The 16,379-nt window shown below is 44.0% G+C and overlaps 1 protein-coding gene across 1 annotated transcript in view; it reads left to right on the top strand.

Annotated features, from left to right (window-relative positions):
- The window catches only part of MTCL1 (microtubule crosslinking factor 1), a 122,055-nt gene that overhangs the window by 55,079 nt on the left and 50,597 nt on the right, over window positions 1-16,379 (top strand). The window contains 1 exon segment of the mRNA XM_077778257.1: window positions 15,376-15,435. Within this exon segment, the coding sequence (XP_077634383.1) occupies window positions 15,376-15,435 (60 nt within the window).

The raw sequence follows: 16,379 nt of genomic DNA, 5'->3' as shown, positions 1-16,379 counted from the left end.
CTTCTGGGCCATGGGCCAACCTCCCAGGTCCACCTGGAACATGAGCACAGTCAGCAGGGGGCTGAGTAGCCTGCTGGGGGCTCCGACCCCTCCCCTCCTGAGCTCCCGCAGCAGAGAGGCAGCCCAGCTCTGTGCAGAGACCGGGTTCAAGTCCCGCCTGTGGGGGCAGGTGAGTTACCTTCTCTCCCTGACATACAAAATGCAGATTTTAAGACCACCGACCCCACTGAGGTGTTGTGCGGAGGACGAATCTCCAATACAAGGTGTTTGGCTCTTGTGCAACAGGTTATTAGATACAAAATCAATATCTACCTCACGCTCTGGATGGCAGTCCTTTGCTGAGGAGCTTGTCACGTCACCAGGTTCGCCCTGCTGACCCACCAGAAAGCAAGTGTCGTGGTCCTGACCTCTCCATTGACAGGGACTCTATCTAGGAACAGAATATAACGCCCTTTTCCCTGGTCTCGTCCCTCAGTCTTACCTCCGGTCTTTCCAGCTGCTTTCTCCTTCCCTTCCTTTTTCCTCCCACGTTTCCACAAGAAGCGATGTATTTCTGCGTATATATGCAGAAATCAGACATAAAGTATTGTGGGAGGTACCCATGCACCGCTTCCAACAAGTTTTAAGATTTTATACCTCTGTGAAAAAAATCCAAATATTCTGGTAAATTTTAGATTTTTTCCCCCACAAATAAGTTATGATCACAGAGAAATTTCGTACTGTATTTCTTATGAAGAGAGCCTGCATGTAGCAATTGGTGAAAACAAATGGACCTCAAATGTCAATAGAGGAAACATTACCTTTGGTGATATAATAAAGGTTTTAAATGTGCCATTGTTAAAAAAAAAAGTCAAGGCCTCTGGAGAAAACAACTTGCTAAGGCTGTGGTCGCTGTTTAAAAGCTGCCTTCCAAGCATTTATAAACAGTTTGAATCCATCTGAATGTGTATTTTACGGACTAAAAACAGTACAAGTGAATCTGAGCTTCTTGGCCATAAAAGGAGACGAGAATCTATAGTATTGTACACATGGAAAGTGAAATAAATCACGGGATCTTCTAGTGACACCTGAAATATAAGCTATAACGATCCATAGAGGTTTATTTGGAGTGCTTTGTTAATGGCTCTCAGACCGTTTCAGATACAGATACATGTATGTTTACTGTGCTGAAATATCCATAACATAAAACTTACCATTTTTATTCTTCTTAAATGTATAATCCAGTGCCATTAGAGACATTCAGTGTTAGGCAACTGTCACCACTATTTCCAGAACTTTCCATCATCCCAAATGGAAACTCTGCATCCATTAAACTGTAACTCCTTGTTCCTCCCTCACCCAGGCCCTGATAACGTTTATTCTGCTTTCTGTCTATGAATTTGCCTATAATCTAGGTATCCTGTATAAGTGGAATCACACAATACTCTTCCTTTTCCTTTGTCTGGCTTATTTCACCTACCATGTTTTCAAGACTCATCCACCTATCATACAAACACCCTTCCCTTTTATGGCTGAATAATATTCCATTGTGGGGTCACAGCGCATTTTGTTTATCCATTCACCACCTGGACTGTTTGCATCTTTTGGCTGTCGGGAATAATGATGCAGTAAACATTACTGTGCAAATATCCGTTTGCATCCATGATAATTAGTGTTTTAAAATGGTATCTTTCCGTAGGTTGAGATGTCCAAAGAGGAAATGTAAGGCCACATCAGTGAATGGCGTCCACTTGCTGCCTTGAAAAGCAACTCCTGGTGCTGTGTTGTGTAATCTTGGTCGTTAAATCTGCCCCTGTGCCTGTCGTGGCTGCAGACACAAAGCCTGTGGTCCATTAGCCAGAGGCAGCCTCCCGCAAATGCACACGTGTAAACAACATGGAGAAACTGCCGTGCCCCCCACCCCAAGGAAACATTTCTAAATAGCTGAGCATGGCTTGAAGAGGGCGAGCAGCACCACCAAGGAGACTGCCCACAGAACGGCCAGGGTGATTGAGTCTTCTCTTAGCTGCAGGAGAGAAGGACAAATACAAGAGATTATGTGCAATGAACGGCAGGTGGCAAATGTGGGGTAAGGAGAGGAGAGGGGTGGATGAAAACCGCACGGCTTCTGTTCTTGACAGATAAGGGGGGTGCAGGAACCCCCCACAGGGATGGAGACTGGAGCAATACAGGCAACCGAGATGGAGGAAAGGGGAGGTATCAGCAGATGGGGTGCAGGGTGTGTTGGAGAAGTACCACTTGGTATCACCACTTGGTACATGGGTAACAGACACAAGGTCTGAGACTCTCAAGACGTGAGAAGTAGAGATGACCGTGCATAAAGCACACGACCCAGGAGGTTAAACGGGATGTGCATGGAAAGCCTGTCCCACCATGGGGCTTTACAGGCTGTCTACACCCGCCTGTCACCACTCCTGTGCTCCCTTAGAATTCGGTTTCTACGTATACTTTCTCCTCTTTATCAGTGTCATTCTTAATTTTTTTTCCTGTAGCTAGGGCCTTCTATGTTTTATGTAGCCTGAAATAACCTGCTCACTACACGAAGAACATCTCTACCCTAGAACGTGAACTCACAATTAAGCCTATTCAAAACGTCCCAATTTTTAACAAAATGTGCAATATCTGCCCAGAGTGAAGGAGATCTTGTGACCAGGCCTTGTGTCTGTTTTCAGTTTTGTGGAAGAAAACAGAGAACCGAAACCCAGACATTATCAGGGAGGTTAGAAATAAGAGGGAGGAAAACCGTGTCCAAGAAAAGAACCGCACCAGGGGGAGGGCCCCTCGAAGCACAGACAGACAGGCTGGCCAGACTCCCGCGTGGGGCCAACGCAGGACACGCAGGTCGACCTGCTCTGAGGGCCTGGAAAGTGCATAATCTCTCTTTTCTCATTTTTTCCCAACTGGACGTCTGTTTATATCCAGATGAGATTTCTGTATTTGCCCATCTGTCTGGGTGATGCCATGACCAACCAGGAGGTCTTTCCAGAACATTATATTTTATACTCTAGGTGCTTCTCGGTTTCTGTCTGAAGCCAGGGACAGACGCTGTTGGGTGGAAGAGCTAGCATCATCTTTTTTCTCTTTACTTCCCTGTCCCCTGCTTCTTGCTTATCCCTCGGTTCAGCTGATCTCCCTCAACCTTATTATTCGCTTTATGTTAATATGTCAATGAAATCCCTTGTCAGTCAACAAAAAGGAGTGGCTCCCTTTAAGAATGAATCTCTGATAGGATCTGATGGTGAGGAATAGCAGGTGTGCTCATTTTTCTCCTCGTGGTTTGATTCATCCTTTGCTCCTTTGACAGTGTCTCTTGGCATGTGTAAGTGCTTTGTGGAAAATCTGACCTACTCACCTCCCTGAAATGGTAGAAGTAACGTCCACTCCATGTAAGAGAGAATTTCTTTTCTTTTTCTTTTTCTTTTTCTTTTCCTTTTCCTTTCCTCTCTTTTTCTTTTCTTTTCTTTTTTCTTTTCTTTTCTTTTTTTCTTTTCTCTTTTCTTTTCTTTTCTTTTCTTTTCTTTTCTTTTCTTTTCTTTTCTTTTCTGAGAGAATCTTAGAGCATGCTCCATACTCAGTTCAGCGTGGAGCTCGATCCCACGCCCCTGAGATCGATCACCTGAGCTGAAATCAAGAGTTGGGTGCTCAACCGACTGAGCCACCCAGGTGCCCCCAGAGAGAATGTCTTTTTAAGTTAAAATCTCCTCTGTGACTTGGTAACAGACAATAGTAAGATATTCCACAACAGATTTTATGTGACCTGTGATATAATTTAAAGTTCTAAAGTATCCAATTTCCATTCCATGTGCAAAAAAAGAATATATGGAAACCACACAGCTGAAAAAGTTTATGCTTCGAGCACATTTCTCATGTAAAGTGAAAAAGACATTTTTGTGAACATTGGTTTGCTCTTGTAGAGAGCAGAAGGCTGGAGTGAGTAATAATGGCTTTTACTCTCTACTCCGGAGGGAAAAAAGACGATTAACATCTGAAAATGTTAGTCAAGAAAAGAATCATAATTGTTTACCTAATGTTTGCTTTTCACGGCTGTCACTTATTAAGCATATTGTTTCATGTAGTCCTTACAAGAAAACTTTGTATAAAATAGGTATTAATATTATTACCACTTTTAAATAAGGAAGTTGAGGTACTAAGAGTCCAAGGAACTAGTATAGGGTCACAGTCTCTGAGAGATGCACCGAGATTTGGCCATGAATGCCCATGCTTAGCTCACCTTTCCTTTTATACAGATAACACAGGTGTTGTCACATGCTTGCTGGAAAACTAAAAATTCATGAAGGTGTGGACTGATTTTGGGATACAAAAATCTTATTCGAATGTTCAAAGTGTCTCTTACTTTTTAAAAAATTTCTAATGTTCCTTTAATTTTGAGAGAGAGAGAGATAGAACATGAGTGGAGGAGGGACAGAGAGAGAGGGAGACACAGAATCTGAAGCAGGCTCCAGGCTCTGAGCTGTCAGCATAGAACCCAATGAGGGGCTCGAACCCATGAGCTGTGAGATCATGACCTGAGCTAAACCAACTGAGCCACCCAGCCGCCCCTCAAAGTTTCTCTTAAGGCCATACTATATATGAAAGGTTTTTAAAACCCAAAGAAATTGCACACTCAACACTGAGAGCTCTCGGGAGTGAGTACTCCAGGCGATAAAAGGAAGACATAAAATCCCTGCAAGGAGGGTTAGGGTGAAATGGTGGAGTACAGAGACGTGTGACTAAAGACCTGCAGAAGCGTGATCTGTGTGGCACCCAGAAAAAGTCAATGGACATTGGCTGGGATGAAAAAAGGCCTTTCCGCCGGCATTTTCCCATTTGCAGGCTATTTGTTATTAAACCTCCAAAGGGCTCTTTCTGTGAACACCAGCCAGTTTTCTGAAGCACTGTGATGCCCCGAGCAGATGTGCAGCGTTGGCCAAGCACATGCCCCTAAGCCAAGGCAGGAGCCGAGAAGGTGCGAGTAGGCGGGCAGGCGCTTGGCTGCCCCTTTCCTTCTGGAAACCTGCAGACGGTTTGGAGGTGTAAGGGGGATGGAAACATGGTGCCGCCACACCAAGTGCACGAACTTACTCTGGTGAACCCAAAGGGCCAGAGGTGTCTGAACAGATGACTCTTGGGCAAAGCCCCAAATCACTGAGCCGTCGGTGGCCTCATCCCTGGGCTTCAGAGAGAACACCCCAAAGTGAGGCGTAGCCTCCCCTTGGTGCAACAGCCTTGGGTGCAACCTTTGCAAGCCTCAGTTTCCTCTGGAATATTCCTGCTGTCCATCCTGGAAAGCACAAGTGGCAAGGCGCTGTGGGCATGTGCTGTGGGCGCGTGTGGTATCCCTCCCTCCTCCACGCTCTTCCCAGCCCAGGCTGCTGTGGGTGGGAGTGATTTCGCTGAATAGAATAGGACAATCTGAAGGTTGGAGGGACCAGGGAGATCTGCTCTCATCTTGGGACAGGCAGGGGCTCAGGAGCAGACACTCAGGCTTGTCAGAGATGAGTGATGTCCCTAGTGGGCAGTGGCCCTGAAAGCTGCATCAGAGCAGGAAGCAGGATGAGCTTGCAGGCAGACGGTGCTTCCTGATTAGGCCTCTGTCCTCTGTGACTCAGAAGCCATTATGATCTGGTTTGATTGTGCAAATGGATTTATATACGGCCCCGGGAGGAACCATCCAAACAAAATGCTGTTAGGCATCCAAATAAAGAATGCTTTTGCCCGTGGGCTCTGTGACAGGGCCACCATCCCCATCAGAGCCTGGGGCCTGGTGGGCTGAAGTGAGGACATTGCAGATGCTCTGTCGCATCCATGTGATACACTCACAGAAATACGCATGGCTTGGGCGTCAAGCTTCTTTCCTACATGTTCACATACGACAGCACCACAGATGATAAAAGTGTGACTCCCCTCAACCCAGGGCTGTCTGCATTCTTGCACAGGGTGCTGCCCAGGGCCTGTCCTTAGCCCGGGCCCAGTATTTCCACCGGATGTTCCTCCCAGATTGCGTTCTGTTGGAACCATGGTTCTTGCCCTGTGCTCACTCGCTGGCCCACCTCAGAAAGCAGTGTCTCCTTCCAACAGTGTCTCCACAGCCCCCGGGCCCCTAGGGATTTCTCATGCTGCAAGAGCAAGTGGCATCCTGCCTCTTAGTTCGCAGCTCAGTTACTGCCCTGCCTAATTGAATCTTCTGCAGTCCGCTGAACGGTGGTGCAGGCTAACAGGGAACGGAGAGAGCTTTGGGGCGTAGGAGTCATGAAACCAAGGGGCAAACATTTCCACTCTCCCCCTAAGTCACTCAAACTGTGCCTCGGTGTTAGAAGTGGAGATCCAGGGGCACCTGGGTGGCTTAGTCGGTTATGTGTCTGACTTTCACTTAGGTCATGATCTCGCGGTTCGTGGGTTCGAGCCCCGCGTCGGGCTCTGTGCTGACTGCCAGCTCAGAGCCTGGAGCCTATTTCGGAGTCTGTATCTCCCTCTCTCTGACCCTCCCCTGCTCACACTGTCTCTCTCTCTCCTAGAAAAAAAAAAAAGTGGAGATCCAAGTTGCTCAGGTTTGGAGATGAGAATTGCAGATGATTTAACCAAAGGGACGGGATTGGCTTCGTGCAGAATGCTAACAAGGGATGCTTTTGAGATTTCAGAGCCTTTGGTGGATGATTAATGGAGCTGAGCGGTACCTCCTGATAACAGGGCTCCAGGACAGACACGGGTCAGCAAGTCAGCCTCCTCTGCCTGGTCGGGGAGCCTCTCCGAGAGGAAGCGTTCAACTGGGGAAGGCGATTAGAATCACAGATCCATTTGCTGTCTCCAGATGTCCATTAGGCCCTCCTTTGTCCTCTGTGTGAAAATCTATTTGATGATCTCCAGCAGCACACAGCTAATCCTGCCTGGGAGCTAATCCCTTAGCTTAATTTCTTTTCTGTCTCACTTGAGGGCCCAAGGTGCATCTGAAAGGGGGTGGGGGGCGAGCCAAATCAACACAGGTTTAGTGGGTGTGTTTGCATTAGAGGTCAGTTCTCTTACCCTTAAAATACAACTTTTCTGATTTGAAAAACATAATATATATTAATTTTGACAGTTCGGGGGAAATAAAAAAATCTGTAAGAAAAACCACGAAGTCACCCATGATGCTACCGCCCATTGCTAACACCTATCAGCATTTTAGTATATTTGCTTCTAGATATTTCAAAGACAAAAGTAATCATGGTGAGATATTACATTTATGCTTTTTTGTTCTGCAGCTCCGTGATTGATATCTTATGAAACATTTCACACGTCATGAAAAATGTTGAGTGACCATGATTTTTCATGGCTATCCAATATCATAGTCACTTGTTTTCAGTGAAATTGGGAATTTATGGGCATAACATCTTTTTCTTTCCAACACTATGACAGTTTTCAAACATATAGTAAAGCTTAAACAATTTTATAGTGAACGCCTGTAGACTCACCATCTAAATTCTGTATTAACATTTTACTCTACTTGATTTATCCTGTATCTGTTTATCTATTTATCTATCAACCCATCTTTTTTTTTTTTTTTTACATATTTGAAAATGGAGATACCAGTTCACCAATTCCTTAAATGCACTGTTAACTAGAACTTTTAATTTTTGCTTCTATTTTGAGGTAATTTATGTGTATTAAAATGCATAGGTCTTAAGTTTATAGTCACTGAGTTTTGACAAAGAGTATAATAGCACACTTTATTATTTAGAACAGTACTCAGTGTCCGTTTAGAAGGTCCAAAGGGTTTTATGGGTGATGATTAAGAAATAGTATCACAAGTAATTCAGAATGTTATTCATGTCTCTTTTGTTTGAAAGACAAAGTACTAAATATTTTCTTATATTTCAAGCTCCTGAAAATAATTGAGTGATTTATCTTCTCTGAGAAGGGGACAATGCTATCATTTATTTCTATATTTGAATTTTTGGCTTCTTTNAAGTAAGCTCTATCACAGCTTAATGAGCCCCAGTGTGGGCTCAAACTTAGGACCCCAAGATCAAGAGTCACCTGCTCTACCAGTCAAGCCAGCCAGGCACCCTGACTTTGTTTTGTTTTTAAAAGTACTGCTAACTTTTTGGTATTCTTTTGTTAGACTGGGAAATAATTTGCCTCTCTCAATGGATTAAATATATTTTTTCCAGGCTGGTAGGAGCCAGGAACAGATTATTACTTATAAGACACAAACCTTATCTTCCGTTCTGATTGGCAAACAACATATATTTTTATAGGTTTGCAACTGTTATGAATGCCCAAGAGCCACTTATTTGTCACCTACTAAGTGAGTCCGTAGAAGCCTCTGAAATGTAGACTCTAATTCGATATTTCATGTCCTGTTTGGTTGTGTTGCCGAGTGCCTATATGTGTGTGCACACTGTAAGTCAGGATCCCTATAATATGGCAGAAGGACACTTTATTTCTGGTGCAGTCATCACTTTGGTCTTACGTTGGCTATGACTTTCCATTTTTTTGTTTACATGTTCATGAGGATTTACACTGTTGCTTTATCATCCTCAGTTTTTGTTTTGTGGTGTTTGGCTGAGACTATTATGTTGTACCTTTTAGCCACAATCTTCCAATTACCAGGACTCAAGATAAACATCTCTAAGGTTTAAAATGCATCAACCAGCCCCCTATTGCAGAGCACATACATGTCACGTTCCCCAAATGTGCAGGAGCAACAGCCTGTCATTTCTATCGCCGTGTTCTCTTCCTAAGAGAAAGTGGCATTTGGTAGCCTGGGTGTGCGGGTGGCCTCTGTCCCTCCCAGGTGGGCCTCAAAGCCTGGACCGTGTGGCTTGTGGCTGAGCTGTTGTCCCGTGACGTTCCTCCTCTTCCCCTTGGGTACCAGGATCCCAACAGCCCTGACTTTAATGGCTGGATTCCTCTTCAGCCAAAGCATCTCAATATATTCTCCTCTTCTCTACATTTACTTTGTGGTATTTTGTGCTCTGATAATACTTTCTGCCTTTTCCATATAAGGACCCGTGCTGTCTGCAGCCTCAGATCCTCAGAAATCACCAGTGCCAACACATATTTCATGGCCATGAGGTGCCTCGTGAGTGTAGCAATTGCAACCATTCCGGTAATAGTTCTTTGTGCTCATTTGCTAAAGAAGGGAGAGACTCTTTGTGCAAGAAGACTCAGCAGTTTGGGGCTCAAAAACCTCCGGAAAACTAAAAGCAAAGCAGCACAGACTGGGATATTGGGCTGTCAGAGGCCGGGAAGACAGCCCAGAGAGTCTCAGTGCTGTGGCTGTGAACGAGGGAATGGACTCAGGGCCAGGCTGGAGCCCCATCTCTGAGTTTGGGGCACCTTGAAACATCACCTAACTTCAGTGTTTTCTCGTCTGTTAATCAGTGATAATCAGGTATGCCTCTCAAGGCTTTCGTGAGGATGAGCTGACATCAGATGCTTAAAGAAAAGTTTAGCATTGCCTTTGACATGAGGATATGCCCAACAAATGATAATTGTCAATATCGCCATTATTCTTCCAGAGAGGGCCAAGGAGAAAGGGTTTCCTTCTAGTTGTGGCCATGAGGGTGTGAAGGCAGGGGAGCTGTGTTTCTAGGGCCCTGTAGTGTAACCGTGGTGCCATGGACTTGAGCTGAGTACAGCAGTTCCATGGTATGACAGGAGCCAGTCTCCTGGGGTGGGGGTGGGTGCGAGGGGCATCTAAGGGGTGAGCAGAGAGGAGGTAAAACAAAAAGGTATCCACCAGCTCGGACCTGGTGCTTCCAGCCGAAGAAGCAGCTAGTAATTCTTATCTTTCACATCTCCTAACACTTAAACAAGGACTTTAATATGGGTGACAGAATCCTGATAACTTCTTCCTGGTAAGGAAGAAGGTCTCCCACCTTCATTTTCTTATTCTGATTTTAAAACCACGTGAGCTGTAAATCTGCCCCCCCTGAAAACCCAGACAACTTTCTAAGAATAAGGATCTGTAAGAATTCTGAAAGTCATCTGCCTACATCTGTCCCCCTTCCCCATCCTCAGTCAAAATTCACAGCATCCTAATTTTTGTCCCCTTTTATTACCGATCTAAATATTTAAGCCCAAAGTCTGTCTCCGAAACACTTTAGCAATTGAGAGTATGTTCGTTTTTCCAAAGTTGCCTGGAAGAAACTGGCTAACTTACAATAGGAAACATTAAGAAATGACATGGGAGTCCAAATAATTGCCTAACTTCATATTTTATTTAATCATTTTCAATACTCAGCAAATGCATCAGGCTTAGATGGATTCAATTTGGAGTTAGAAACTCAACTTTTGTCCTTTTCAGTAGGAATTGAGAGTTGATTTGCTGGCAGTTGGCCAGACTAAAAAAGAAAGCGTAGAATGCATCAGCAGGCCAAGTCCCCCATTCTGGGTTCGGTTTATTTGATGGGCAACATTTTCCTCTTTTCCTTATTGTTTCTTGGAAGAAATTCTCCACTGGATCTCTGAGTCATCTAGAGGAATGAACTGGCTGTGAATAATGTGCACAGAAATCATCCTCTACCTACGGTCCCTTGGCCAATATACCCGAAGGGCCAATATACCCAAAGCACTTAGCTCTCAGCCCTGGATGAGACTCACAATAGTGAGCCCAGGAGGACAGTGTACCCCAGGCTGGGGGCCTTGTGACTGAATGGCAGTTTGTGAGAGAGCCATGTGCCAGTGGCCTGAAGTGCAGTTGGGCACCTAACCAGTTTCCCCCCTCCTCACGAGGTTTCTTGGTCTTTTTAGCCAACATACATACAGGTTTTATATATATATATTACAGGTTATACCTGAAGCCTCAGGCTAATAAAAACAATGTCTGCTTACAAAAAGATCCAGAAAGATGGCAAATAACTTCTGAGAAGGCACCACTGTAATCCTACATAGATCGGTGACAGCCTCTTTTCTCTGACCTCTTTAGTAATTTTCTGGGTTTTTCTTTTTAATTATAAAGGAAATCATACTCACCATAGGTAATTTGGAGACTATAAAAAGCCACAAAGAAAGAAAATTAGTATCACTCGGAATTCTGTCACCTGACGATGAACACTGTTAACATTAGACATATGTTTCTCCAGTCTCCTTTTCTAACATACATATGTAATACATACATGTATTTATATTTTATTAGATGTAAATTGAAATCACAAAATACATGCTGTTTGCAACCTGCATTTTTCTTTTAATGTACTGTATTTCCTCTTTAAGCATTCTTCAAATACATCATTTTAATACCCTCCACAGCATTCATTTGCTATTGTAAAAGGTAGTGCAATAAGCATTCTTACCCAGAAATCTCCCCACGTATCTCTCCACATTTCCCTGGACCACCTGAAATTGTTTTGTTCTTGTTTACCTTCTTATCATCTGACTCTTCAGTCTCATGTAAGCTCCTTAAAAACAAACATTTGTGGGGCACCTGGGTGGTTCATTGGGTTAAGTGTCCAACTCTTGATTTAGGCTCAGGTCATGATCTCACGGTTTGTGGGTTCGAGCCCTGCGTCAGGCTCTGTGCTGACAGTGCAGAGCCTGCTTGAGATTCTCTCTCTCAGCTCTTCCCCCGCACATGCTCGCTCTCTCTCTCTCTCTCGCTCTCTCTCTCGCTCTCTCACTCTCTCGCTCTCTCTCTCTAAATAAACTTAAAAAAAAAAGTCTGTTACCCTGCTTCCCAGACAAGGCAACATAGGAGATACTGGATTAATGCTGGATGAGTGAAGGGCATCTTAGCCATCAGGACTTAGTCATTTCCAGAGGTGGAATTCCTGGGTCACAGTGTGTTCATTTACCAGGCTGAATTGCCCCCGAGTCCCCACTCTTACCCATCTGGATGGAATCTCCTTCCTCTGTAGGCCTTTGCTAACACTCGGGGGTCCTACGTCTTTTGGTCTATAAGCCTCTAAATGGAAAAACGATATTTTATTTCAATTGCTAGTATTCATGTGTTTGTTGGCTAAAAATCATGTGTTTTTAATTATTAAAGAATAATTAAAATGATTTTCCTGTTGCTTACAAAAATATTACTCTTTTGTCTGCCTTGTGCTAGAAACCTTTTTTTTCTATTTTGCCATTTGCTTTTTAATACTGTAAATGGTTTCTTTTGATATATAAACATTTTATATTTTACCAATCCACTCAGTCTTTCCCTTGGATATTTTGGCTTCTGTTTATAAAGGATATACCCCCAAAACAAACAGAAATTCATCTCTTTTCTTTCTCGTTCCTTTACGATTTCTTACGTCTAGATATTTAACTCATCTGGAATGTTTTTTGATATATGGTATTGATTTTTTCTCTAGTGTGTTAGCCAGTTATTCTCCCAACATATACCAAATAACCCATTCTTTCTCCCACTTTTAAAATGCTACCTGTATCGGAGGCACCTGGTGCCTCAGTCAGTTAAGCATCCGACTTCGGCACAGGTCATGATCTCACAGCTCTTGACTTTGAGCCCCGCGTTGGGCTCTGAGTATANATTTGACAATAAACTATTTGTAAAAAAAAAAAAAAAGATTCTGTGTCTCCCTCTCTCTGCCCCTCCTTCACTTGTGCCCTGTCTCTCTCTCAAAAACTAAAATAAACATTAATAAAATGCTACCTGTATCAATTTTTAAAATCTCATATACCCTCAACTTTATCTCTGAGCTGTTTTGTTCCATTCATCTGACTTTTTGGTACCAGCTCCAAACCATTATATTGTATTTCTACATGTGATAGTGCAAGCTTACTGTCATGATTCTTCCCTTTCAAAGTGTTCTTGGCTGTTTTTACCAGTTTATTTTTCTAGGTCAGAGGTCAGCAAACTTTCTGAAAAGGGCCAGATAGTAAATGTTGCAGGCTCTGCAAGCCATGGTTCGTCCCTGCTACTCAGCTCTGATTTTGTTAGTGCAGAGCAGGAGTAGAGGTAAGAAACAAGGCTGTTCTCCATGAAACTCATTTACAAAACAGGCCGCAGGTTAATTTGTCCTGAGGGCTTTAGATCGCCAACCCCTGTTCTAGATGAATTTTTGAGTCATTTTGTCAAGTCTTTCCCCGCTCTTACCTCCTTCACATATATACAGAAGTGTTTGTGTGTGTGTGTGCGCATGTATATATACATACACACACTCATACGTTTTGTGTATGTATGTGTATATATTACATGTTTATACACGTTACAGTATACATATGGAAAGAAAGAGGAATTAGGTTAAAATGACGTCATACTAAACAATGATGTGGGAGAAATGTGACATCTTTATAAAATAGGGTCTTCTCGTCGGACAGCATCAAGCACTCCTTCATGTCTGTCACCAAAATTGTATGGTTTCTTGCATCTGGGTCCTGCCAATTTCTAGTTAATTTTAATCTTTGCATTGTTTTTCATTGTATTTCTCCCTGTGACTGGGATCTGTGTTGGGGATCCCATGGTCCCCCACATATTACGTGATTCACTAGAAGGATCATGGGGCTCGGATAGTTGTATTCAGGGGAAAGATCCATCAGGCTGGTCTGAGGAACCTGTGTGCCCAGGCTCCCCAACTGGCTGCCTCCCAGCAGGAGGACTCGCCCTGAAGGTGCGCCCTTCCTCACCCACTGAAATGCAGCACCGTAATTATTCTGTCTCCACTTGTAGCTTTCATCTCCCCTCCAGATAGTTTTCTTTCATTGTGTGCAGAATGTGCTTTGCACTCACTGGGAGAAGGTGATGCGGTACAGGGTGGCAGAGCGCAGGCTCACTGCACTGACCTTGGTCCCAGAATTCGATCCCGGAGACTGAAGCCTTGGGAATGGTTTCTCTCCCTGCTTCTTTATGGGAAGTCTTCTCTGTAGTGAATTGCTAGAAGTGTTCATCTCACTCGGCTCATTCAAGTCAAAGAAACTCCTTCACTGCTAAGTGAAGAATCTTGGAAAACCTGTGTCCTATGGGTGGTAAATCTCAAGCCCTTCCCAAAACAACTTAACATAACCTGTTATGAAGGCTGGCTTTCTTTGTAGTTTGACCCTGCCTTTACCAAAAAGGCTAAATGAAATAACGCTACTTCTGCAGCTGGGATTTAGAAATAAGCTTCCCCACATCCGCTTTGGTTGACCAGGGAGTGCCCACACTCCATGCTGATTCTGTAACTTTCTCACCCTTCTCTCAATTACTTCTTTGTTGTTTTGTTTCCTCCAGACTTCTGGCCTCCCACCTCCTAAGAGGTTAAGGGGATGGCATTTTAATTGTTTGATAAATTTCCTCAGTGAAGGGCACTGCCCGGCCTTCTGTGAGTGAGGCACTTGGAGTGCAAACAGAACTGAGTTCATTACCAGAGGTCTGACAGTGATATAAGGGACTTGTGTGAGAGCCTCCTTCCCAGGCCATTTTGGCAGGTGGGTTGCAGCAAAGGAATGAAGCAAAGAGGCTCTGAGCCCCCTTAAGATGAACTCCCAGAAGATCCAAGGTTCCAGGTCCGTGCCTTGAGTAGGGCAGGGAGACTCCCTCCCAGTCACAGGCTTACCAGGATCTGAATGAAAGCCCCCAAGTCTTAAGCTTTCCAAACTGCCTTCTTCTGGCTTGTCTCAGGATTACATTAGTCTTCAGGTTTCGCATCCCTCTGTCTCCCCGCCGGGATGTTTCTCGCTCTTCCGGCCAGTCCTTTCGGTCTTCATACTTGACTTTAGTAGGGACTGTCTTGGCCCCCTGTTATTCTATTTCAGACATCCCTTGGCCCCTTTTATTTATATTCATGTTTGCATTTCAGACACACTTCTTGCGGAAAGCAGGCTCATATGTACTGCATTGTATGTAAAACTAGGCAGGGACCCAGCCCACTGAAGGACTCGGCTAAACACGGCTAAGGCCTCTTCACGTGAATACATTATGGCCTTACAGGACCTTGAAGATGTAGGTTTGGTCATGAATTGGAGGGGGCTGTGCCTGAAGAGTATTGCAGCCCAGACTAAGTGTTCTCCATAAACCCGGGCTACCCTTCTCTCCCTTCCTACCACTGTGTTATCTGGCCATTTACCCATCGGCACTCAGGAAACCATGTTTAATTTTGATATTAGCCCCATCAAAACGTAATTTGGAAGGCAGGACAGCTCCAGAAATACTATGTATCTATTTCCCAAACTACCTATTTCTCTCCTCTCTTCCTCCCACTGTTACAAACTGTCCAAACCACCCTTCCTTTCCATTCAACTGAATAATTGAAGAATATTCCAAATACAATCATTAGCGTTCAAAGACCTTGCCAAGCTTCTTCTACAGCATTTAAACATTGACTCTGAGTGGTTCCTTGATTCCCGTGGGAAAAAAAGAGCCTCCATCCATTGTGTGTGTCCCCTTCCAGTGGGGATGGCGTGTGCCCAGTGCCAACTCCTGCACGTGACCTCTCCATAACAGAATGTCCCTTGGATCTGTTTCAGAGTTCCCTGAAAAGAAGAGGCAGCCGGGAAACATACAAAGAAAAGAAAACCTTTAACCAGGTAAGCAGAGGTATCATTCTAATGTTAAACCTCCTCAAGGGGCCATCATCTCATTTTGAATGGCCTCCAAAGCATGAGAACATTGCCTTTAAAATATTGAAAGAAACATTACCTGCCAAAAAATTTGGACTCACTCAAAACCTCCACGGAATGAGAATGTTCTTTCTAAACCACCAACTCCTCCTTTCTGTTTCTCACACTGATAAGCTGGTGACTTCTTCAAGAAAGACAAGAACAGATTGGCTCTGTGCGAAACATATTTGGTGTAATTCAGGGCTCTCTGGCAGCATTCACAACTGGTAAAATGTATTTTGGCCATCAAAGTCATTCACACAGTAAAATAGGTCAGCTACTGTAGTGTTGGGTCATTCATTCATAAAGCATTGTTTGGGGCATTGGGTTTTTTTGTTTGTTTGATGTGGGTTTTTTGGGTGGTTTTTTGTTGTTATTGGTTTTGTTTTGTTTTGTTTTTAGTGTGTAAGCTAAATAGTATCTTAAACTGTCCTAACTGAAAGTGAGATGTTCTCGCTGGAAGGTGGTAAAAACATAGCCCTTTCTGTGTACACGGTTTGTGTTGCAAAACTTTCTGAGCTCTTCTGAACACATGCTCTACTGGATTTCTCTCTTCTTTTTTGAAAAATAAATAAATAAATAAACGCTGCCAGTATTAGGCATTGGAGAGAACAAAGGCATTAGTGGGGTATCGGCTCCCCAAGCTCTCAGAGCAAGTAGTAATTAGAGAGACATAAGAAGTCGGGTAACTGAGAGCTCCGCTGACCTGTCCCGTGAATTCCACTCTTGATCCCCTTTGGTTTTGCCATTATCCAAACTCACTGATGCCCAGAATATCCTTCACGGAGGACTGGCCCATGTGAACTGCGGGAATGCCGAAGATTAACTTTTCTCCCCTGCCCTCTCTCCTCCCTTGATCTCACTTTGACATC

Source organism: Crocuta crocuta, unplaced genomic scaffold (genome assembly GCF_008692635.1).
Source record: "Crocuta crocuta isolate KB4526 unplaced genomic scaffold, BGI_CrCroc_1.0 scaffold26, whole genome shotgun sequence".
Classification (NCBI taxonomy): Eukaryota; Metazoa; Chordata; class Mammalia; order Carnivora; family Hyaenidae; genus Crocuta; species Crocuta crocuta.
Note: the sequence above shows the minus strand (reverse complement) of the source record. Positions and strands in the feature narration are given on the sequence as shown.